Consider the following 25,462-nt stretch of genomic DNA (forward strand, 5'->3'; position numbering starts at 1 on the left):
ATAAACAAACATTTCCCAGTTTTATTAAGATTTTATCATCCAAATTCATTATATTCATTATCTTTAGGAAATAAAGTCGTGTGTTTTGAACAACACAGCAGGCGTTTCAAAGACCAACGCCACACGTTAACTTAAGGTGACTCACACTGTCCCTGTATGTTGTTTTGAATTAAATGAAATGCCTTTAAGCACAGTAATGATTATATAGATTAAAAAAAACACACAAACCTGAATTTCACAGAGGAAATGCCGCAATTCTGCTATGCTGAGAAGAAGAAACTGCTCTGGTGACTGAGGAGAATTCAAATATCCGCACTCACTCAACTGTCGAGCTGTCGTCGCGTCAGAGGGTGGGGGAGGGGTGCATTGTTTTAATTGAGTAAATTTACTCAATTTCTTCAGTGTGTGTTAAATATTAATAATCTTGATTTTAAATAAGTAATATTTGTGGTTCTTGAAACAGATCGGTTTAATTCTCCATTCTCAAATATTTTGAAATAAATTTCACAAATGTATTAAGTATATTTAAAATAAATAATTGGTTATTTGAATACTAAATTATTTTGGTGAAAAAACCTTAAATATAACTATACATTTTAGACAAAGTTAACTGTTGGATTTTTAGTCAATTATTTTGGTATGTTTAACTAAAACCATCAAGTAAATGATATTGAGAGAATTTATTAAGTTAATAAAGTTAATTATTACTGTGATATTTACTAAGCCACTGAATTATTTTTTAGAGTGTATCAACTCAAATTCATTAATTTCAATAAACTAAAAATGTTAAGGCAACCAGGTTACTTACTTTTTTAAGTTAAACCAACAAAAAAAATGTACAGTGTAGAAATGGTTGTGCTTGAAAATCCCAGTAACTGAGCAGATTGTGAAATACTCAGACCGGCCCGTCTGGCACCAACAACCATGCCACGCTCAAAATTGCTTAAATCACCTTTCTTTCCCTTTTTGGCATTCAGTTTGGAGTTCAGGAGATTGTCTTGACCAGGGCCACATCCCTAAATGCATTGAAGCAACTGCCATGTGATTGGTTGATTAGATAATTGCATTAATGAGAAATTGAACAGGTGTTAATCCTTTAGGTGAGTGTACATGAATAAGTCCAAGAGGAGAAGAATTCCTCAACTGGATTCAGGAAAGGAGAACATGGTGGAAGAAACACTATCCTAAAATGTGGGTGTTTCTTAAACCGCTCTCGCACTAGTGCTGAAGGATGGAATTGGTTCACTTTGACTTTAGCCTATAAGGTTAGGTTTAGAACATGTTATTTGGGAGTGGTAGACCTGGAATAGGACATTGACAAAGAAGACGTGGACAAAATTTATCAGATGCGATCTGTGTGATTTTGGTTGCATGAGTACCCATGGGTTGACATTGAGAAAGGCTACTGACAGAGAGTTCAGTCCACCCTCAGCAAATATACTGTCGCTACAGTAATTCTGACATTTTGACAAGAGCACAGGTAAAGAAAAGAAAACACTATCTACAGTACAGTATAGCCTATGTGATCTTCACCAGGACTATTTGGTCCCATTCACCATGTTCCATGTTTCAAATAGTGTGCTCTCCTATGTATTTTGACTGATCTACATAAGATTGAGGGTCGAGAATGTAGAGGAGGAAGGGGCCACATATTTCACAGAGGAACAAGAGAGAGCTGTTATAAACATGATTTTGGCCAATAATGTGATACATCTCAGAGAAGTTCAGACAAGCATCCTGATTGATAGTTTTCAATTATGTCATTCATGTGTTTCTATTAACACTGGGATGAATCTAGCCTGACAAGCCTGACCCACATCAAGATGTTTGGTCTGGAAACTCACCATTGACAGGGCTCAATCCGAGAGGCGGGATAAACGGTTGTCTTTCAAACTCCCTCTGCACGCGATAAGATACGGTACACAACCAACCAGATCAACGAAGGTGAAGCAGAGCTTGTTGATAGATTAAACATTCGCCGTATCCGGTCGGTAAAACACTGAACACATCTTCCCTTTTTAAGAATGACTTCAGTGCCGTTCTTTATTCTTTTCTCAGAGAAAAGCTTAACTCCAAGTCTTCCAGAGTCACGGTCAAAGCTGATTTGAAAGACCACCGTTTGCCAGCTTCTGTGTTTACTAGAAACACGCAAAGGTAACTCGGCCGTCGTCATTATGGCCCCGCTCACCGACTTTATACACGATGTGATTGGCCCCGGCAAGAGTTTGGCGTTTACAGCTCAGATGGGTATTTAGAGTTGCTAGACGACACTCGCGCGCAGATTAGATTTGCTGCCGCTAGGGTGCGTCTAGATTTCTAGGCTAGGATGAATCATTAAAGAGCATCAGATGAAACCACTTTACAGAGTGCCATTTAAAAGAAGTTCTGAAAGAGTAAAATACCTACGGCATGAATATGTTAAGGTAAGTAATGTATACCTCAGTATTGTGCATTTAACACAGAACCTTTTTACATATTGTCCTGGCCCACATTCTCACATTTTTAGACAGACTTCACAACATTGTCACAGGAGAAGAACAAATGGATGCAGAGTAGATGAGATACTTGAGCCAAAATTCAATTTGATATTCAGATCATACATTTATATAATTCAGAGGAACAAAATCATTAAATTTTTCCTGTCAATTTGTTTTGGTGTATCTGGCTTATCTATATCTTGATGATTTTTTTTGCAGGTGTCTCCTTTCCCATCCCTTCAGGAGAATGATTGACATCTATTCTGTTCCTTTTGTCTGTGCTCTCATGGGACTTCACCCAGTTTTCTGCTCTTCATTACTATAAATACTTGTCTCTTGATCTTGCTTTTCTACTTTTTTATTGTTTGAGCTGTTCTTATCTGGATCCTGTTCATCTTTATTATTTGTGTTTTGTTGTTTTCTCTCAGAACCTGTTTTGACTGTTCTCTCACTAGTTTCTCTTTCATCTGCAGTTCTATTCTCTGTAAGCTGGCCAAAGTTTTTACTTTCACTATGTATCTTTCCTGACTTCTTGACATCAGCAACACTCACCTTTTTTTTTTTTTTCACTTTCATCTGGATCCTGTTCATCTTTATTATTTTTGTCTGAACCTGTTTTGACTGTTCTCTCACTGGTTTCTCTTTCGTCTGCAGTTCTATTCTCTGTACGCTGGCCAAAGTTTTTTATTTTCACTATGTACCTCCTCTGACTTCTTGGCATCACCAACAATCACCTTTTGATTTTTCTCTACACTTTCACCTGGACCCTGTTCATCTTCATCTACCTCACGTGACAAAAACTTCTTGGGGCCCCAGACAAACTGCTCTCGGGGTTTGAAATTCTTAAAGGCAAATCTAACCAGCTCTCGTTTCTCTGATTTGTCCAATACAGCAAACATAAAGTAATCTAGTGCACTGTGTTTCACATTTTGAAGGTTTCCTTCCACAAGAGTTTCATGGAGGAAGAACTTGACCAGTGGGGCCTGGTAGTGCGGCAATCCTAGAGTCCCCAGACACTTCAGGATGCGTGTGATGCGCAGGTTGTTGTGTGTATATCTGCAAAATCAAAGAAAAAAACTTTTTTTTATACCGAAACAACATCACTGAAATTCAACAAAAAGGAAAAATATGACAATAAAAACCTGTTCAGGTTGCTAAAGCGTTCCTTCCAGTTATCGGCACGTTTCACCTCTCCAGTTGTTTCGTTGACCAAGCGTATCCCATAAAAATCCAGCATGAGTTTATATGATTTCACCAGTTTCATCTTTGCTGCTTCATCTTTACGGAAAGCCTGGAAATCAATCAATCAGATGAATTTAAGCATCCTATATTTTTTAAAATAGCTCAGCTTCTGAATTTCAGACTGATGTTTCTGACTCTAAAATCTGACACATCCTGTCAAGCAAATCAGTACATATAGTTAAAAAGCCTAAATTAAAATCTAGATGTTTTAAACTGACCTTTATTTCATTTTTTGTGAGAACATGTGCATCCCAATTAACCCCTCGCTCTTGTATTGGAAACAACCTGCAAAGTTTTGATTTGGTTAGTTGAATGATGGTCATTTAAATGTTCTTAAACACTTTCAGCGTCTAGAAGAGTTCAGAAAGAGCTCAGGAATGAGGTGTTACAGGATCTGACCATTGAATGTAGGATTGACAGTTTTCCAGCAATCTATAATCACCCCACCACTTCTCGTGAAATTCATCAATGTGAACATCTGCGTAAACAAAGGAGATATGTCAAAGCGTTTGCCTTGATTAAATGACACTTGTATCAGACAAACAAAAATAAATTGTGTAATTTAAATACAGAATGAACACAATGCCATACCATCAGGTGAAGACTTTATTTGACCATGGTAAAACTCCAGGTTATAGAAGCGGCCCTTGACAACAACAACAACAACAACAACAACAACAACAACAATTAATACCAAAGACAACAAAATAAACAGATAAAATAAATAAATATAATGCTATATAACACTTTTCACAATTACTCATTCTCAACAGTTGTATAAAAAAATAAGTTCATGAACACTTTTCATTGTCCAAATATTTGTCATTAATTATTAATATGTTAAATTGTAAGCTAATATGCTACGTTACTTTTACATGTATGGTCTGTTTTGGTTACAGGGTATTCTCACAAAAATGCGTATAAATAGTACGAGTGTGCAATGTCGTGGAATGTATACGCCAAAACTCATTTTGGCGTGTCTATGGCACGCTGTTTTTTGCGTGCATATGATACGCACTTTATGGCGTATTATACATACGAACCCCCCACCCCACCACCCTAAACCAAGCGCATGTCATATATACGCCCCACCACCCTAAACCTACCCAAGGGCGTGTCATATATACGCCATAAAGTGCGTATCATATGCACGCGAAAAACAGCGTATCCTATGCACGCCAAAATGAGTTTTGGCGTATACATTCCACGACATTGCACACTCGTACTATTTATACGCATTTATGTGTGATCGGGTTGGTTTTTTCTCCCTGTACTTCCTCTTTTAATTTGTCACATGTTCCTTTGTCTAGTTTCCCACCACTTTTCTGTTGCCATAGTAACACTGGTCAGTTTGGTTAGTTTCAGCTGTGTTTAGTTAATTTTTATTTGTGTCACCTGCCCCACTCGGCATTCTAGTCATCAGTGTTTGTATTTAGTTCTCCCATGTTCAGTCACTCATTGTCCAGGCTTATGTTATACTTACCACAGTAGTGTTTGGTGTTCTTTTTAAAGTTTATGTGATTAAAACCTGTCTGTTTGGCAGGCCTGGATCTCCTCATGTTTGCTGCACCACACAACCATAACTGTTACACCCCTACTCTTGGGGTAAGTCACCTAGAATCTCCACATCCCATCCAAAGACCAGACATGTAGTTTCCAGAGGTCTGAACGTAGGTGCCCTGTCCCTGAGAAAGTAAATCCTTCCTCAGTGGAATCTGCCAGGGAGGGATTGTCGCAAGGAACAGTTTCTGGGAACCAGGTCCGGTTGGGCCAATAGGGCGCAACTAGCAAGACCTGCTCCTGTCCTCCCTAACTTTGCACATGTTCTGTGCGAGTAGGCTTACTGGGGGAATGCATATTTCTGCAACTTGCTGAGTGATCCCTCGGCCAGGGAGTAAAAAAATTCACATGCTGGATATCCAATACTGAATCTCTGAACTGTGGCAGCACCCATCGCGCATATAGCTCTAAGAATTTGTTCATCATAAAGGTGTTTAAGCAACAAAACGCATCCATTGCCCATATTTGACAATCGGAATATCATATGCTATAGTTAAAAAGTAGGGGGAGATGGCCGGCGAGTTGCAGCATGCGCCAGGATTGTAGACCACCTTGTCAGTTGATGTACTCGATGGTCGCAGTGTCGTCCGTACCGACCAATGTGTCTTTGACCTTCTTCAGGTGGCTCAGTGTAAGATGTACTGCCAACAACTCAAGGCATTTGATGTGCCAATGCAGTTGAGGACCTATCCAAACCCCTGACACTGCATCCACGTTGTATGCCGTCCTGCCATTGAATGTAGTAAATTAGTTCAGCACTATCTGAGCACGTTCCTCTGTGAGGAATGCTGTCCGTTTGACCGAATCCAACTCCATATCGAGAAAAGAGGTCCTAGTATGTGCTAGTATAAGCTAGTCATCGAGATAGCTAAGAATGCAAAAGCAACATTCTCTGATGGGAACAAGAGCCCCCTTCTGCAACTTTCGTGAAGACACGGAGACACAGGGACAGCCTGAAGGGAAGGACCTTGTACTGATATGCTCGACCCATATCGAGAATCGAGACATAAAAAAGTATGCGCACTTCGCAAACTATAGAATAGTGCAGCTTGTAGTGTGCTCTCTTTCTTTGCAGGTGCTCTTACCAGCTGTCAGAACATCTTTTTAGCGCTCTCAACAGCGCACCTTGACCAGCTGTGTTTTGCTCAAATAAGGCAAAAAAGAAAAAAAGAAAAAAGAAAGAAAGAAGAAACCGACCCTGCTGCCATGACGTGATACACCCAGGGCCGTACCCACCATTGAGGTCACCGAGGTCCGGACCTCGATAATTCTCCAAGGTGTACATAGAAGTTGCAATATATTAGCCCATTAAGGCAGCGTGTACAAACAGGTGTTCTCGCCCGGCGTATGTTTTCAATTGTTTCCAATGGATGCGCCGCACTTTTCAATAGCGCCAACAGCTGGCAGGTTTTGTCCATTTTTACGCGTTGAGCGCCCACAGTTCAACTTTGGGTGAACATCAATGTCCAATCACAGTGGAGGAGAGGCGGGACAAATGCCACAACCACCAACCGGCGCTTCAAACAACGACTGATGTTTGACATCACAACACCGCGAGAGCGCTTAATAATCAGGGATGCAAACTAATAATGTTTTCTTGACCTGGTTTTCTTGGAAGCCTTCAGTAAATTTACATTTACAACTTTGTTTTTACCGATGCAGACGAAAATGAAAAGACTGCTTCAAACAAAGCTCAGCTTTGAAAAGAGAAAAGATACAAGGCAAGAGAAGGAGACTGGGGAAAAAAGAAAGAGAGAAGATGATGGCGATGAGACAGAAAGAGCAGGTAGCCCACTGTGCTAAGTGTAGAAAAAGCATTAGCCTACAATATATTCCAAATTGCTACACATAATGTGATTCTTGTCAGTGAAATCCAGGCTAAAGTCTCATAATCTAATATTGAGATTAGGAGCATCAAATTTTGATTTCACTCATTGGTTATATTTTCACATTGATTTCTATCTTTGACATGATCTTACTTATTCAACATTAAATATATCAAGGTTATATGTTCAAATAATGTTCTTTACATAATGTAAATCACAAAAATTAACTTTAGCTAGGTTTTCAAAGACGGAGTCACACATATGTTGTCTTTGGCTCAATTTAACAACAAAACAGATTTTCTGATTTTCTAATTTGGAGTCTATTTTTTTTGCAACATTAAACCAGATTCTCATTTATAAAAATCTGTTGTCTTCTTAAAATAATTTATACTGCACACTGACATGGTTTTAAAGCTCCAGTTAGCTGATTCTTTGATTTTCTTATGTCTTAAAATGCATATGTAAAGGAAGGAAATGTTTTTTTTTTTTCAAAGCCTCCAAAATTCACATTTGGACCTCGGTATTTAGAAAATCCTGGGTACGGCCCTGGATACACCCACGGTTTTAGCCCACAGGCCTTATGTTTAATGTGCTCTAAACATAATGTACACTGATAAGCTAGAAGTGGCAAATTATGAGTGTAATAGTAGAAACAGGATGCATTACTTACCTCACTTAGTTCATCATCATCATCATCTAAGTTCTAGAGTCAGAAACAAACAATTAAATAAGACTGAATTTGAGATACAGTGTACAGCAGGTTTTAATTTTGGATGATTTATTTGCCTGTTTATTCATGTTTCAATCGAGTACACTCTAAAAAATTGGTGCTATTTGGCACTAAAAGGGGTTCTTGGCTTGTAATCATAGGGTAACCACTTTCGGTGCCAAATAGCACCATATCTTTCTATCATATCATATTCTCTAGAGCACCTTTGTCAAACGGCACTATGTAGAACCCATAACAGGTGCTATATCGCATTTTATTTCTTAATAATGGTGCTAAATGTCACCAACAGTAGTTCTTTGGTGTGTAAAGAACCTTTAAAGGGGCTTGAAAGGTTCTTTGTATGTCAGTGGTGCTATATAGCACCTTTACCACCCCAAATAACAGCTGGAAAAACCACTGAAGAACCACACAGGGGCTTACCAGGTTCTGTATTACCCCTTTTCCACCAGAATGAACCAGATGCTAGTTCGGGGCCAGTGCTAGTGTCAATTCTAAGTTGGTTCAACTTGAGAGCCTTCTAAGAACCGTTTGCTTTTCCACATGCTAAGAGCCACAACAGAGCCAGGTCTTATGTCATACCAGAGTCCTGCACAGGTCCATCCCAGACCCGTTAATATTGCCAGTTATCCGATCCGTGCCCGCAATAAATCACACACGCTAAGATTATTCCAGTTAAAATGGTTTATTTATTTTTTCTTGTACCTCTCTCAACATCACAACAGCGTCATGAATGGGCTAATGAAACAGGCTAAAGTGCCTTTATAGACTCGTTGTCAACAATTTCATATACTCCACTCACCAACTTTACATTTACTTCATCCATTGCTAATCCTGCAACGCTCGCTCCATCTGGGCTACGAGAGGAATCAACAAAAGCCGCACTGTCGCAGTGGTGGTGATGTGATCGTCAAATGGCATATCTTTGTTGTGTGTATGTGTAATGGTAATTTGGACATAGAAATTGTAATACAGTATGTTCGGGGGGGAAGAAGGAGGACCGGATCGTTTTGATCGTTTTTCGAGAACCGGCGAACAAAACAAAAGTAACGTGGCCCCTCACGGACATCTGCCACGCACACACATAATAAAACAAACACAACTCAACGTAAAATCCAGGTCTGGTGATCTCTTGTCCTTTATTGGTGTCGCTCGTCCTTATATGCCTCCGAGCTCCCTCATAAGAGGACTCGAGACCGGTGTAGCTCGCAGGTGACGCTTATTCACCATCACGCCCTGGTCTCGCTCGCTCCTCCACCTCGCCACAGAAATATTGCACATAACAATATATTTTATCCGCGCTTCTACCCGCCCACACGAAATTAATTATTCCCCCGCATCCTCACCCGTGCATTTTATAAATGCCACAATCCACCCGTTTTAGCCACTTTTATGCCCGCGGGTACACCCGACCCGTTGCAGGACTCTACTGCTAGCGAGGCAGCGAGAAACACACACACACCAGGCATGTTCTATCTAATGCATCGACGCAGCGCAGACCAACCCGCATATGATATCCAAATACTGCGCGAGCAATTCAAAAGCATAAGGAGTCGTTTGATCTCGCTGTACTTTGATGTCATACGGCGATGTCACAGCACCGATGCATCTCGAGCCTTCCATCAACAATGGCGAACGTTGCGTTACTATTGATTCGACATCGTTAATCATCGGCATCAAAACAGTGAATCCATTGCATTCATGCAGTTTGCAGTAATTTGTATAGATGGTGATTACAAACGAGCAGCAGCTATTAGCTCCATTAGCTGCTATTTAAAAAAGGCGGATCTCAAGTTTAAGTTCATCTTGCTGACCCGAATTAACACCAGCACTGCCTTGGTGGAAAAGGGGTATATATGGTAACTGTGCTATATAGCACCTCAGTCATCCCAAAGAACTGGTTAAGAACCGCTGAAGAACCACTGAATCACCAAGATTTGGTGCTATACAGCACTTAACAGATTTCCTTATATATGATTACAAGCCAAAGAACCACTTTTAGTACTATATAGCTCCGTTTTATTAGAGTGTATGCTCATTTTACTCAAAGGAGAGAGGGGTAAGACATGGCAGTGGGTAAGTTATGTTACCTGATAATCTAGGTAGAAAATATCCACACTTTTGTCATGACATTATGTGTACTAGACACCTTCTTTTTCGAAAAGATTTTTATCTTAAATAGTAAATAGTTACATTAAGTTTTACCTCTTGATGCTTTCTCCTTGTCAAAAAGGACAACAGCATAACAAATGGCACATCTTACCCCACTCGTTCTTATATGAAGGTAATGAAACTTACCCGGACATTGTCCTGAAAGTATTGCATGTCCTTTGCAGCACGTATGTTCATGCGACAGGTTCTGTAGATCTTTAAACAAATCCCAAATAAGACAGCAGTTTGTTTAAAAATATAATAATAATAAAACAGAAAGAATGATAATTAACATAAGACAATGTTTTATGTGGGGTGGGTTCAAATCATTGGAACAAAAACACTGGACCAAATCATTAGACAGCATAGATGACGTAATATAATCCCGTCAGGTGCGTTATTAGGTCAGTAGCAAAGCAAAAATCTAAAATCATAGAACCGATCGATAAACAATGACCATCAATGTTTCTTATTAATAAATGGAAGGTTTGTGCACGTGAATATGCAGCATTTTAGTTCAAATAGATGCTAAATAGCAACTAGATTATATACACTCAGTGATAATAGCATACTAAGTGAAAATGCCGGTATATTCTATTTACACCATGTAACTGTAGTTATATTTGTAAATAGTAATTATGTAGATGTTATTTATACTTTATTTTGACAGATAAATACATTTTGCACCTCAGAAATGTTGTACATTAGCCTGACAAGCCTGACCCACATCAAGATGTTTGGTCTGCAAACTCAACATTGACAGAGCTCAATCTGAGGGGCGGGATAAACGGTTGTCTTTCAAACTCCCTCTGCACACGATAGGATAGCGCTACAACCAACCAGAGCAACGAAGGTGAGTTAATTTAAATCTCGCTCTCTGTGCTGCACCTTTTCACGGAGGAAATCTCACAATCATCGCAAGTTCAAAGCAGGATTCGCACAACAGCTTGTCCTGAAAGATGAAGCAGATCCAACTTTAAAAACAGAATCTGTTTACGAGCCATAACATGTAAGTGTGATTTATTTTTCATCTATTTGTTTTCCTGTAAAAGTTTGTATTGAGAATGAGATGTCGACACCGCGCCCCGCCCCTTCCGCCATTTTGGAAGAATGGTCCACCAGGTATTGGATTCGGACAGAGACTGGAGAAGAGATATTCTGATGATTACCATATACATAACTTTTCAAACTCAATGGAACATGAAGTTCCCTTTCGGGGAACTCGAGCTGCGTCGAAACGCTGTGAGAACGCCTCTGCGTTAATGCGTCGTGAAGCGCCTGTAGAACCATTCCATCGGAAAATCGATCGATCGTCGGCGTGGTGACGTCATCGACCGGAAGCTATAAAGCGTACGTGAAAATAAACAGGAACTAGCTTCTGTGCCTTCAGTAAGCGATCTGTGTGAACCTGTCTGTCTATTTGGTGTTTTTGTCTGTCTATTTGAAGAGTTTTTCCACCCTTTTTGTTAAATATTCCCATATATTAACAAAATAAAGAGAAAAAAGAATAGATAGATATTATGGCGAGTGAAAGCAGTTTCAAGAGGTGTGTTCATCCCTGCCCACGCTACATCACGGGTGGGGATACACACTCTCTTTGTGTTGCCTGCTTGGGAGCGCAGCATGCCCAGGCAGCCCTCGAGGGGGCTGCTTGCGAGCATTGTGAAAAGTTACAGCTGAGAACGCTGCGCTCCCGCCGGGCACTCTTTGAGGAGGGTGCCTCGGCTCGTGTTCCCCGCGGCTCTGGTCCCGCTGCCGCCGAGGCGAAGCGGAGGCTGCAGTCGTGGGGATCACAATTGGATGTTGCAGAGGGGTTAGAGACGGGTGCTGCCTTATCTCTACCCTCACCTGCACCATCCAGCGGCTCTTCTCGGGGCATGGAAGCACGCATGGCGGTTTCTCCCCCCCCGAGAGAGTCGCCGGTGCTTCAACTGTCCAGCTCTGAGGAGGTGGACGTTGAAAGCATCGAGACTGAAGACTCGCCACTTCAGTCCCCTGCATGCGAGGAGCTCGTTGAGGTTCTGACGCGAGCTGTGGCCAGGCTTAACATCGACTGGCCAGCTGAGAGATATGAGGCAGGAAGAAAGCGTACAAGCAAGCTAGACGAAAGATTCCTGCCTTCTCGCGCTTCAGAACCTCAGCGACGGGGCCTGCCGTTCTTCCATGATTTGCACACTGAGGTGGCAAGATCATGGAAGAGACCGGCATCGTATCGTGTTTTCAGCCCGCAGACTTCGGTCTACAGTAATATCGCCGGGGTGAAACAGTGCGGTTATGGGGCGATGCCGAAGGTCGAAGAGATGCTTGCGAGCCATCTCTCGCCTTCCTCGGCATTGTCCCTTAAGGCCCCGACTTTGCCCACCAGACCTCTTAAAACGTCGGCGCTGGTGGGCAAAGCGTACTCGGCAGCGGGTCAGGCGGCTGCATGCCTGCACACGATGGCTATCGTGCAGGCTTATCAGGCTGACCTGCTGAGGGATTTGGACAGTAGTGATGTCGTGGGGGGTGATATAGTAGCAGAGTTGAGAACATACGCTGATTTAGCTCTCCGGGCCACCAAGGAGATGGCCAGATGTGTTGGCAGCTCTATGGCAGCCTTGGTGGCCACGAAGAGGCATCTCTGGCTAAACCCCACTGATATCAAGGAGAGGGAGAAAGCCTTTCTGCTTGATGCGCCACTTTCTCCTGGAGGCCTCTTCGGTGACGCAGTTCACACTGTCACCGAGAGGTTCCAGGAGTCGAAGAAGCAAGCTGCGGCGCTCAAGCAGTTCCTCCCTCTCCGTGTCCAGGTCCCTGGGGCTGCTGCTGACATCAAGCAGCCCAAACCGAGTACGAGCGCCTCGCACAGGGCAAAACAAAAGCAGAGCGTCGCCACCCGAACTCCCCCTCAGCGTGGGGACGAGGGGCGGCGCTCTCAGACGAGGTCTTCGAGGGGCAGGGCTGATCTGAGGACAGTCCTGATCGCCAAGAAGGCCTCGTCTAAGCGTTCCTGACGCACAAAGCGTCAGGACGCTGAGGGTGGTTCCCCCCGTAGGGAAACGGTGTTTACCCCTGCTAACGGTACCCGTTTCCCTGCGGCACCCTCTGGGGGCCGTGCTGCCAACCCCGCCGCAATGCCGGGGCGCAGAGAAAAACTCGTCTAGAAAATCTACTAAGGGAACCAGCCTCTCGAGGCTGGCCTCTGGTGTATTTTGAGCAACAAGCACAGTGCCCTGAAGCGGCGGACCGGCAGGGAACGACTGACTTGACTGCTCGGGGGCCCCCCGAGAGGGGCGCGGACCACCCGAGCAGTCAAGTCAGTCGTTCCCTGCCGGTCCGCAGCTTCATGATTTGGATCGCGTGTCAAACTGCCAAACTGCTGAAATCAAGTGACATTTGCGATCCGAATCATGAATCAATACGCTGATTCATGACAGTTTGAATCTTTATTTGAAAACAAACGTGGAAGAGAAGACAATTTTGCTATTTTTGGACCAAAATGTATTTTCGATGCTTCAAGAGATTCTAATGAACTTACTGATGTCTCATATGGACTACTTTGATGATGTTTTTATTCCCTTTCTGGACATGGACAGAAATGGACAGTATAGTGTGCATACACTTAGATATGTTGGACTAAATATAAAATATCTTAAACTATGTTCCGAAGATGAACAGAGGTCTTATGGGTGTGGAACGACATTGGGTGGGTCAATGACATACATTTCCTTTTTGGGTGAACTAACCCTTTAATGTTTATTGTAGGCTTCATACACTTCAAATTACATTACACAATCAAAAAATATAAACATCAGGAGAAGTGGATGATCTTAGGTTGTAAATCCAGCATGGCCCATCTCCGTCAGTGTTGAAACATATACTGGTGGCCGGACACCCACAGCCCGTGATAACTTTACCGAACAACTAACACAACCATTTTCGACTCTGTTCCCTCACATAATGTCACATAACATATCAGGTGAAGTATGGGGTTACTATATTCTGCCACAATTCTGCGCGCGCAAGATCATATTTTGAGTGCGCAAAAGGTCATTTCGTGCACGCGTGAACTGAGTTTGGCGGAAAAAAATGTTTGTCTCAAAAATAAGAAAGTATTTTGAGTGAACGAAAATCTATTTTGCATTTAAAATAAGCTTATTTAGTTGTGCACCGACGTTCTTTGACATTTATTTCCAAGTTCAAATGTCTACCATTTGACAAACACGTAAGTATTTTATTTTTTCTAAATTAATATCAAATCGTATCAAGTAGATAATAGTTCTTCTTACTGATCTTCAAGTTATTTTTAGTTATTTAGGGTCTGTAATGTTACACATTTTCAGAAATAAAAATAGACAGACTTTTCGCCTATATTAATTAATTAATGTGAACAAATACGGCCTCAGAATATTTAAAAATAAAAGCCATCAAAATAAACATAGAAATGCAATGTAAAAAAAAATATATATATATATACTTCATATCCTTGAATTTATCCAAACAAACAAACAAAAAACATTCAGGACAGATGTTCTTTAAAAAATAATAATAATTTGATTATGCTAAAAAGACGGGATAACGGCTCGGGTTATGTATATAACCCTTGTTCCCTGAGAGGGAACGAGCACTGCGTCGAAACGCTTTGGGGATGCTCCCTAAGCATCAGCGAATCTGAAGCCTGAATAAACACTAGACCAATCCGATTGGTCGTGCGTGATGACGTCATTGTGACGGCGTACCCGGAAGTATAAAAGGGGGGCCGGCGCATAATGGCGGCAGTTTTTTGCTCTGAAGCATGCGCTCCAGGCGTGCCGAGGTGTGGCGGTACGACGCAGTGCTCGTTCCCTCTCAGGGAACAAGGGTTATATACATAACCCGAGCCGTTCCCTTATCGAGGGAACTTCCCACTGCGTCGAAACGCTTTGGGGAACGAGTACCCACTAGGCCACACCGAGGGTAGCGCCTGTCCTAGTGTGAAGCCGGAGACCGGGCACAACTAGGGTTGGAGCACCCTCGCGCCAGGCGTCGCAGGGAGATCCAGGCTATAGAACCTGATAAAAGTGTGTGGAGTAGCCCACCCCGCCGCCTCGCAGATATCCTGCAAGGGGACCCCAGAAAGGAGGGCCACCGAAGAGGCCATGCCTCTGGTGGAATGTGCCCTCACGGCTACAGGTGAAGGCAAACTGCGCACCTGATAAGCCATGGTTATTGCCTGGACAATCCAGTTACTGATTGTCTGGGTAGACGCAGGCAACCCCTTCTTGGGTGAGCCAAAACACACCAACAATTGTTGAGATCTCCTCCACTGTGCGGACTTCGCCAGATACACCCTGAGTGCCCTGACCGGGCAGAGTAGGTGAAGTCTCCCCTCTTCCGCCGTCACGTGAGGCGGAGGATGAAATGCCTGCAGAACCAAAGACCTGACCACCCTGGATGGGACCTTAGGCACATAGCCCGGCCTAGGGTGTAAGATGGCCTTCACTCCACCCGGGGCAAACTCCAGGCAAGTCGGCGTTACTGCCAAGGCCTGGAGATCCCCCATTCTCCTCAGAGAGGAGATGGCGAGTAGAAAAGCCACCTTAAGGGTCAGATTTTCCGGTTCTGCTGACTCCAGTGGCTCGAAGGGGGCCTCAGCCAACCCCTCGAGAACCACTGCCAGGTCCCAGGTTGGAACTCTGGACTGAGCCACAGGCCTCATCCGCCGAGCCCCACGGAGGAACTGTACAACCAACTGGTGCCTACCCAGAGGCCCATCACCCAGAGGAGTGTGGAAAGCCGCAATGGCAGCCACGTACACCTTGAGTGTGGACGGGGTTAGGCCCGCAGAGAAGCGATCTTGGAGGAACTCCAGCACTGAAGCCACTGGGCAGTTAACTGGGTCCACCTCACGCCCCCTACACCAAGTGGAAAACACATTCCACTTGAGGCTGTACAGTCTCCTTGTGGACGGAGCCCTGGAACTGAGTAAGGTCTCTACCACGTCTGCCGACAGGCCAGCCTCTAGGTACCTGGCCCCCTCAGGGGCCAAACCCAAAGGTTCCATATCTCCGGCCGGGGGTGGAAAATCGACCCCGCCGCCTGAGACAGGAGATCCCTCCTCAGAGGAATCTGCCATGGATGACCTGCCAGCAGGGCTATGATATCCGAGAACCAAACTCGCGTCGGCCAACGGGGTGCTACCAGAAGTAGACTGACCCCCTGCCGACGGACCCTCTCCAGGACTCCCGGGAGCAGAGCAATCGGGGGAAATGCATACAGACGCAGCCTCGGCCACGTCTGCACCATGGCATCCAACCCCAACGGGGCTGGATGCGTGAGGGAGAACCACAGTGGACAGTGGGACGTCTCTCGAGACGCAAACAGATCCACTTCCACTGGGCCGAACCTCTCGCATATGGCCTCCACCACTTCGGGGTGGAGCCGCCACTCCCCGGGCCTCAGCCCCTGCCTCGACAGGATGTCTGCTCCCTGATTTTGAACCCCCGGGACATACATTGCCCTGATGGACAACAGTTTCCCCTGGGACCACAGGAGGATTAGATGCGCCAATCTGCACAGAGGGCGCGATCTTACCCCTCCCTGGCGATTGAGGTACGCTACGACAGCCGTATTGTCTGTCCGCACCAGGACATGTTGGCCGCGGAGGTCCGGGAGAAAAGCTCCTGAGAGCTTTGTAGACCGCCATCATCTCCAGGCAAAATATGTGCCAGGAGGAATGACGGCCCTCCCATGGGCCCCTCGCAAAGCGGCCGTCCATGACCGCGCCCCAACCAGTGAGGGAGGCGTCTGTTGAAACGGATTTCCGGCAACAGGACGCTCCCAACACTGGCCCCTGGGACAGAAACCAAGGTTTCTTCCATATGACTAGGGAACGAAGGCATCTGCGCGTTACCCTGATCATACGAAAAGGATTCCCTCTGGGGGAAAACCCCTTGGTTTTCAACCACCACTGGAGGGGTCTCATGTGTAGCAGGCCGAACGGTATCATGTTGGACGCTGCTGCCATGTGCCCCAGCACTCTCTGAAAGTGCTTCACAGTGGTGTGCTTAACAGTGAGGCCGAAGGGAAGAACCCGATATTGGTACGCCTCGCCCCCGAAAGCGAACCTCAGGCCTCCTGTGGGCAGGAAGGATGGAGATATGAAATATGCGTCTTTAGATACATCGTGACGAACCAGTCCTCGGACTGGATCTGACTCACGATGGGATAATGAGCATCTTGAACCTGAATCTCCTCAGAGAACGGTTCAAGTACCTCCGATTTAATAATAGACGCACCCTTCCATCCTCTTTGGGAACCATGAGGTAGCGACCGTAAAGCCGGACTCCCTGTCTGGCGGAGGGATACACAATATAGCCTCCTTTACCCTCAGGGAGCACACTTCCTGTTCCCTACCTGCCACTGGGCTGGGCCCACCACTATTCAGGCCACACCGATGAACCCCGGTGGTGGAACGCTGAACTGCAGTCTCTACCCTTTGCCCAAGGTACACAGGGCCCCAGCAGATATATTCGGGAGCATAACCATGCGCCGAGATATTCTACTAGGGGAACCAGCCTCTCAAGGCTGGTCTCTGGTACCCACCAAACCTCCTGCCCGACCCCCTGAAGCGGCCACCCGGCAGGGCTTAGTCGGGGAGGATTTTCGGTGTGCGAACACGTTCGCTGCCCAGCCGAGGTCTCCCTAGAGGCGGCTAGAGTAGCATGTGTTCGCAGGAAGTCAATGTGGCCCGAGCGTCATAGACGGCGGATCGCAGCATCGACTTCCAGAAAACTCCACAGAGGAGGCGACCTCGATCGCTCCTCTGGAGAGGGGGCTGGCCAGCAGGCCACTGGGCTGGGCACACCACTATCCAGGCCACACCGATGAACCCCGGTGGTGGAACACTGAACTGCAGTCTGCACCCTTTGCCCATGGTACACAGGGCCCAACAGATATATTCAGGAGCATAATGACTATGCGCTGATATATTCTACTAGGGGAACCAGCCTCTCAAGGCTGGTCTCTGGTACCCACCGAGCCTCCTGCCCGACCCCCTGAAGCGGCCACCCGGCAGGGCTTAGTCGGGGAGGATTTTCGGTGTGCGAACGCGTTTGCTGCCCAGCTGCAGTCTTTCTAGAGGCGGCTAGAGCAGCATGCGTTCGCTGGAAGCCAATGTGGCCCGAGCGTCGTAGACGGCGGATCGCAGCATCGACTTCCAGAAGACTCCACAGAGGAGGCGATCTCGAACGCTCCCCGGGAGCAACACAATTTGGATGATAGGCTGAAATACCTAACTCCTCAAAGTCAGATAAATCCCATTTAATTGCACAGAATTAAATGCCACCAAAAACACCCAAATAGTGAACACAACTGGGATGATAGGCTGATAATCTAACTACTCAAAGTTAGATAAATCCCATTTAATTCCTCAGAAATAAATGCCACCATAATCACCCATCACGTGAACATGCTGAATGATAGGCTGAATAGACATATCTAACTCCTCAAAGTCAGATAATGTTTAATTTAAATTCCTCAGAATTAAATGCAGCCCTAATCACCAGACCATACTGTTTAAATATGTATTCAACTACTCGTCATCTACACGCTGCCTCAGCAACGCGAGATTCGAATCGTTCCCAACATATTTGGCTTTCATCCCTCGAGATGAAAGCCACAGGCGCGAGGCTGAAACACTCGAAAACGCACGTTTCTGTACGCTACGAGACATTTCTCAACGACCACAGCCAGCACCCTCAGGGGCTGACTGCAAGCCTCGCTAAACAGTATCACATGTACACATATAGCGTGTGTTCACTTCTGTTGCAGACCCTTAATGCACGCGCTGCCTCGGCAACGCGAGATCGAGCCTGCATTAAAAGGTGGCGGGCTCTCGTTTGCTTCACTCCGTCGACGCTGAGCACATCTAATTCCTCGGAATCAGATCGCTCAAGCATCTGGTTCTCCCTCCCGGGGAAGAGCCGCATCGCGGGCTTCCGCACGGGAACGGAGAACACCGGGTTACTACAGGCAGCCCCCTCGGGGACTGCCTGAGCACCTTATTTTATGAGTGAAGCAGTGTGTATGGTGTTTTAACGTCACCCGCCTCGATGCTGAGCACATCTAATTCCTCAGAATCAGACAGCTCAAGCATCGGACCCTCCAACCCGGGGGAAGATGCCGCCAAGCGGGCTTCCACACGGGGAGGAAGATCGTTGGAACTGTCAGGGGAGGATTGGGAAAGTGCCGCGGCAGTCCCGAAACCCTCTGACAAGTCCCGCTGTGAGCCCCATGATCTGCGACGCCGAGCCGCCTCAGCGACCGCGGGTCCAGAACCACGGGGCTCACGAGGCTGGCCGGTCTCATCGAACACGGCCAGCCGAGAGCGGAGCAGTCTGAGTGTCAGCAGCTCGCAGTGTTCACAGGCGGCTCCCTCGAGAGCCGCCCGAGCGTGCTGAACACCCAGACGCTGCACACATAACAGGTGTGGATCCGATCCCGAGATGTAACGGGGACACGGATGCACACACTGCCTAAATGCACTCCTTCTCTCTTCCATACTTTTTAAATAAATCTTTCACACACACACTCGCAACTGGACAGACAACAGTAAATAGACAGACCAAACAGAGAGCGCTATGCTGAAGAGCAATAACTGCCGCCATTATGCGCCGGCCCCCCTTTTATACTTCCGGGTACGCCGTCACAATGACGTCATCACGCACGACCAATCGGATTGGTCTAGTGTTTATTCAGGCTTCAGATTCGCTGATGCTTAGGGAGCATCCCCAAAGCGTTTCGACGCAGTGGGAAGTTCCCTCGATAAGGGAACTCATTTTACATTAGCCTAGAAATCTAGACGCACCCTAGCGGCAGCAAATTTAATTTGCCCGCAAGTGTGGTCTAGCAACTCTCAATTTCTATCTGAGCTGTATTCCTCAGAATCTGGACGGCCCAATCACATCGTGTAGGTAGGCTATAGAGTCGGCGGGCGGGGCCATAATGACGACGGCCGAGTTGCGTTTGCGCTTCTAGTAACACAGTCTTCTAGTAAACACAGAAACTGGTGAACGGCGGCGGTCTATCGAATCAGCTCTGCCCGCGCCTCCGGAAGACTTGGAGTTAAGCTTTCCTCTGAGAAAAGAACAAAGAGCGGCACTGAAGTCATTCTTAAAAAGGGAAGATGTGTTCGGAGTTTAGCCGACCGTATACGGCGAATGTTTAATCAGTCAGCGAGCTCCCCTTCACCGTCGTTGCTCCGGTTGGTGTACCGCTATCCTATCGCGTGCAGAGGGAGTTTGAAAGACAACCGTTTATCCCGCCCCTCGGACTGAGCCCTGTCTATGGTGAGTTTCCAGACCAAACATCTTGATGTGGGTCTGGCTTGTCAGGCTAATTTTACATACTATTTAGGTTGTATATTGTGCACATTGGAATGCTTGTTCTATCTCACGGCAACCCCCCCCCCCCCCATAAATAAATAAATAAATAAATAAATAAATAAATAAATAAATAAATAAATAAAATATTGTTATGTGGGTAACCATTACATACATACAAATATAACATTAAGTGAAGATATTGGGTTTGACCCCACTCACCCAAGATTTTCACTTACTATTATATTTGTATTTGTGTAATTGTTACCCACATAACTAGGTCTTTTTTGCAGTGAGTAAGGAACAAGCCTGCATTTCAATGTGCATACTAACCTACCAAAATAGTATGTAAAATTAGTAATTTAGTCTATATTTTACAGTATTGTACAGTATAAGTCTTGTGACAATAGTCTATGCAAAACCATCCAATGTATTTGTCCTTCTGAGTATAGGTATGATATGGCATGCATGGACATGCATACTTTTTATACTTCTTCCTTTTATATTAATTTAGAAAAAATAAGATACTTATGTGTGTTTGTCAAATGGTAGACTTTTGAACTTAGAAATAAATGTCACAGACTTTATAACAGTGTTAAGTTTGATTTTCCATGTATATTTCCACCATGTATATTTTCCTTGTCTGCTGTAGAGTAATGCAGGGAGTCGTGTTAAGCCAGCCTATCAGAATTTAGCAGTCTCCTCTCTGATTGGCTGGAATTATGTCATATTGTAACGTTGAGTTGTGTTGAGCAAGCGAGCCGTTGAGCAGCCGGTATCGGAGCGCAAGCAACCGAGACGATGCACATGTGAAATATAACGTCGGCGCACATCCAAATAAGCTTATTTTAAATGCAAAATTGATTTAACGCTCTAAAAACGTTCTTATTTGTGAGACGAACATTTCTCTGCAAAACTCAGTTCACACATGCGCGATATGCCCTTTTGCGCACTCAAAATATGATCTTGCGTGCGCAGAATTGTGTCAGAATAGTAACCCCATAGGTGAAGTGGAAGATCTTGTGTTGTAAATCCAGCAGGCTCTGACTCCCTGAGTGTTGAAAACACATAATGGCGGTGCCTCGCCCACAGCCCGTGATAACTGATCATCAAACACATGAACTAGGTGGTTAGCGAATCAAAACACAGCTGGGCCAGCTAACCAATCTGAGCCCATTGCGACTGGCTTCATAGAACCAGGAAACCATCAGACCGTTTTTTACAAGAAGGGACAGAGCAGTGTAGAATAAAGGTAAATTATATGAAAAATAATGCAATTTTTTAAAAACGAAGCATGAACACAAGTTACTGTGTACCCCACAAACACAATCAGGCATTCGAAATAATGTGTTTTACCACCCCTTTAAGGGTTAAGGTGGCGGGGCAAACAACAAAGCCTCCCAGACACCCAGGACATTTTTACTTTTTATTTTTTAAGAGAAGGTGGTCGATTATGGGTCGAGGAATAAACTTTATTCAAACAAACAACATGTAAAACAAAATAAGACAGCACTGCCTTCCAAACATACCTTCTTTCTGGGTGTTTTATTTTCGTTTTCATCCTCCCATGTGGAATCAAACTCACATTCATCATCGTCTGATTTCGTGTCAATAGAACTAACGTTCCTAGGGGGAGTATCGCAAAAAAAAAGTATCGCACAAAAAACGCAGAGCCCAAGTATATAAAATCTTACAGCAGACATAAGAACCAGGACTCTAAAGAGCTCAATCTTCCCACTTAAGAGAAAGTCATAAGTCATAAACCGAAAGTAATTTAGTTGTGCTTTCGTTCCAGAATGACACCACCCGAGTTGACTAAAGGGTTGCCATGTCTTCAATTAATGTTCAGTCCAAAAGAAGGCTAGTAAGACACTGCTTCTTTACATGTATTAAGCCAATGGTGGCATGAAGTAAGTCAGCAGAACAGGCAGCTATTTTAGCTATTTGCATGATCCAAACTTTAATAGCATCTTAATAAGAATATTCTAAAAACATGTTTTTTTCCCCTTTCTTTTTACTGTTTGCAGGATCAAAACCTTAATAAAAATCTTAAGAATATTTTTTAAAAACAAAAATAAATAATCACATAAAGAATTACAGAACACAATTTCGTGGCTCGACTCGTCGATACTTTTTTCCAAGATGGCTGCTGTCTGTTTATGCGTAATGGACTGTCTTTATAAAGTATCTTCTTATTAAACTGTTTGTACACTTACAAAGTTCTCAATACTTCGGTTTGCATGTAGGGACCCTCATTGTGCAGTTAAAGTTGTCTTTTAACTGCTGCCATAAAAAACAAACCAAAATTACATTAATTTCCCACTGGAACTTGTTAACAAAACTCTGCTATGTGCTATTACAGTGTTTATTTAGTTACTTAAAGTAAACTACATTTTAATTCCACTAGAATCAGCTTACTCTAATAAAGTGAAAAGCAAGACATTTTATGGAGTTTTTACACTCTAAAAACTCCAATTAATAAAATGTTGGAAGAGCAAAAAAATATATGTTGAACTAATTTTCTTACTTGTGCTTAGTTAAGAAGACATATTATATTAAGTCTGCTCAAATATATTTGAAAAACATTAAATTAATTGATATTTTCAAATCCAGTTAATATTTAGAATTGCAAATGTTGACTGGACTAAAAAACGTGATTCCAGTCAATATTTTATAAAAGTAGGCTATATGGCCAACACAATATTTTACACACAATATTTTACTATGGTAAATAGATTTTTGTTTGTGCTGTTGAAATGGGCTGTTAGAAACATTTGATAATAGCCTATATCAGAACAATATTTGTGAAATTAGATGTATTTTCGATGTTTTGTTTATGATGGTAGCCTATCATTAGGCTATAATGAGATGGATCCTACAACACTTACATATTTAATGTACATATATAATTCATTAACATATGTAGTTAATTGTGGCATTTAATCTGCCTAATTTTAATGAATACGTACAAGAGCTTGTTAGACTACGCGGAAGGATCTGTATTGCTCGTTTGATTTCGCGGAAGGATATCTGAGGTACTTGTTTGATTTCGCGGAAGGATTGAGATCAAAGGACTTCGCGAGGTTCACCACAGAGGCAGCAGCAGCAATTTTGAGGGTGCAGTTCACGTGTCAGGTAAGTGTTAATGATTATATTGCAGACAAATATGTCGAACATATTAGGCTTGTGTGGATATTTAACGTTAGAAGTGAAGTAAGAAGTAAATTAGAAGTAAATATATCCAAGGGAAATGGGGATTATTTAGGCCTAAGTGAAGTCTACGTCAAGTTTTATCATCGAATAAATTATTTACGTTACGTTAATATGGTCTTTAACCATGTTTAAGTAATAATACATAATTTTGTTTTAAACTATATAATGATATAAGATTTAATCTCAGCGTGTTGTGTGCTATTGTGTCAGACAAACTTTCTCTCATTAGCTATAGGCTAAGGTGCTGTGATGATTTTTATACAAGGAAATGTACTGAAACATGTTAAACGTTTAACTTAATGTTGGCAAATAATGTACGCTATTTAGGGTTACTTGTGTTAAACATGATTTTTCGTCTTCCAACTTGTGAAATTGTACCGTAAAGTTATGGGAACAACATAACCACGAATACTATGAAAATGTCGCTCATTTAACCGTCCTCACAAGTGGGACAAATTCTAAACAGCGTAAGAGAAAGAAAGCTAGCCATAAATTACTTTAGTTTAGTCACACATGCAAGTTAATTATTAATATTGATCAAATGTATAAATAATATATATATATTTTTAATTTATTTTTATTAATTGTTCTCTTTCTTTCTCCAACAGGCAGGGCCGCATTAAGACTATAAGGGGCCCCTGGGCTTTTACCTCCTGAGGGGCCCTTCATCCATTGGACCTGCTTAATTAATCGTTAAAAGTTATGGTCCCACCCCTTTTACCCCCACCAGGTGGCAACAAGTGACTGTTAAATATGCATTTGTCATTGAATCATTTTCAATTTTTTTCAATCTTTTTAATCACAAAGCCTTTTATTTTATGGGAGTAAATGGTATTTAATAACATCCAAATCTATAGCTCTGTCATAAAAAATACACAAATATAAGTGGAAAAAGTGCATTTCCATTAGATACTTAAAGACACAATTGAATAGGAAAAAGTGGAAAAAGTGCATTTCCATTAGATACTTAAAGACACAATTGAATAGGAACTAAAATGTGCTTTTAATATATATATATATATATTTTTTTTTAAATATCAATCAATCAACTTTATTTATATAGCGCTTTTATAATCACGATTGTGTCAAAGCAGCTTCACAGTGTTAAACAGGACAATATTGCAACAAAATTAGATTTGGCTGTACAGTCGTTCTGGAGAAAACAGTGATGTTATCAGCTTATTTTAATTTATTAAAGAGCGACAATGTTGGCATATCAGTATTATAGTTTATGGAATGAAATAAAACCTAATTCATAAATTTTATTTGTATAATTAGTTGAATAACTTTAATCATAATTTTAGTGATTAGTGTCCCCAACTGAGCAAGCCAAGCCAAAGGCGACAGAGATAGTATGTTAAAAACACATTTTAGTTCATAGTCATAGCGTCTCAAAATGTTCTTAAGATTATAGGAAACGTGTATGATAAGGCTAATTTAATTACATGTAGCCTATGCAGAATCTTTTGTATCAACATTGCCATACATAAAAAATTATTATATTCCACAGCGTGGTGTGGTGGCTAGCTAACTACTGGGAGCTTAACTAAGTTGTTAAGTTTAAAAGGAGTTAATTACTTTGACAGACTATCATATATAGCTATCTGCTGCTAGCCTGCTATAGTATATCACAACCTACCGGTACATGGTGGTGATTTCTTTTCCCCTTCACCGTCACTGTTCTGATTGCGCTGTTTTTCTGTTTTGCGCACTACTTTTATATTACGAGACATTGCTGTCACACAGTGGCGCAGCCAGGATTTTTTTTTTTATAGGGGTGGCCAGGCAGGGGCCAGCAACCATTCTGCGGTGGCACAGAAATCTTTATTTCAACATAAAAATTAGTTTGACTATTATATACTGGACTGTTTTAGTGCATACAACACAAATGAATACAGTTAATTTGTACTTGATTGTAATTGAGAT

General features: G+C 43.2%; 1 protein-coding gene and 1 long non-coding RNA gene across 2 annotated transcripts in view; both read right to left on the minus strand.

Annotated features, from left to right (window-relative positions):
- Window positions 1-2,576: 2,576 nt before the first annotated feature.
- LOC137057756 (opioid growth factor receptor-like) overlaps window positions 2,577-25,462 on the minus strand; it is a 39,085-nt gene continuing 16,199 nt past the window's right edge. The window contains exons 4-8 of the mRNA XM_067430782.1: window positions 4,311-4,365; window positions 4,119-4,197; window positions 3,938-4,004; window positions 3,620-3,768; window positions 2,577-3,533 (exon numbers count right to left, since the gene is read on the minus strand). Of these exons, the coding sequence (XP_067286883.1) occupies window positions 3,134-3,533; window positions 3,620-3,768; window positions 3,938-4,004; window positions 4,119-4,197; window positions 4,311-4,365 (750 nt within the window). The 3' untranslated portion in view covers window positions 2,577-3,133. The remainder of the gene's footprint in view (window positions 3,534-3,619; window positions 3,769-3,937; window positions 4,005-4,118; window positions 4,198-4,310; window positions 4,366-25,462) is intronic.
- LOC137057757 (uncharacterized) lies at window positions 7,691-21,931 on the minus strand. Its single transcript, XR_010900492.1, has 3 exons — window positions 21,853-21,931; window positions 10,131-10,199; window positions 7,691-7,808 (listed from the first exon to the last, which is right to left on the minus strand). It is a non-coding gene; the product is annotated as an uncharacterized lncRNA (long non-coding RNA).

The sequence above is a fragment of the Pseudorasbora parva genome, chromosome 22 (genome assembly GCF_024679245.1).
Source record: "Pseudorasbora parva isolate DD20220531a chromosome 22, ASM2467924v1, whole genome shotgun sequence".
NCBI classification, from domain to species: domain Eukaryota; kingdom Metazoa; phylum Chordata; class Actinopteri; order Cypriniformes; family Gobionidae; genus Pseudorasbora; species Pseudorasbora parva.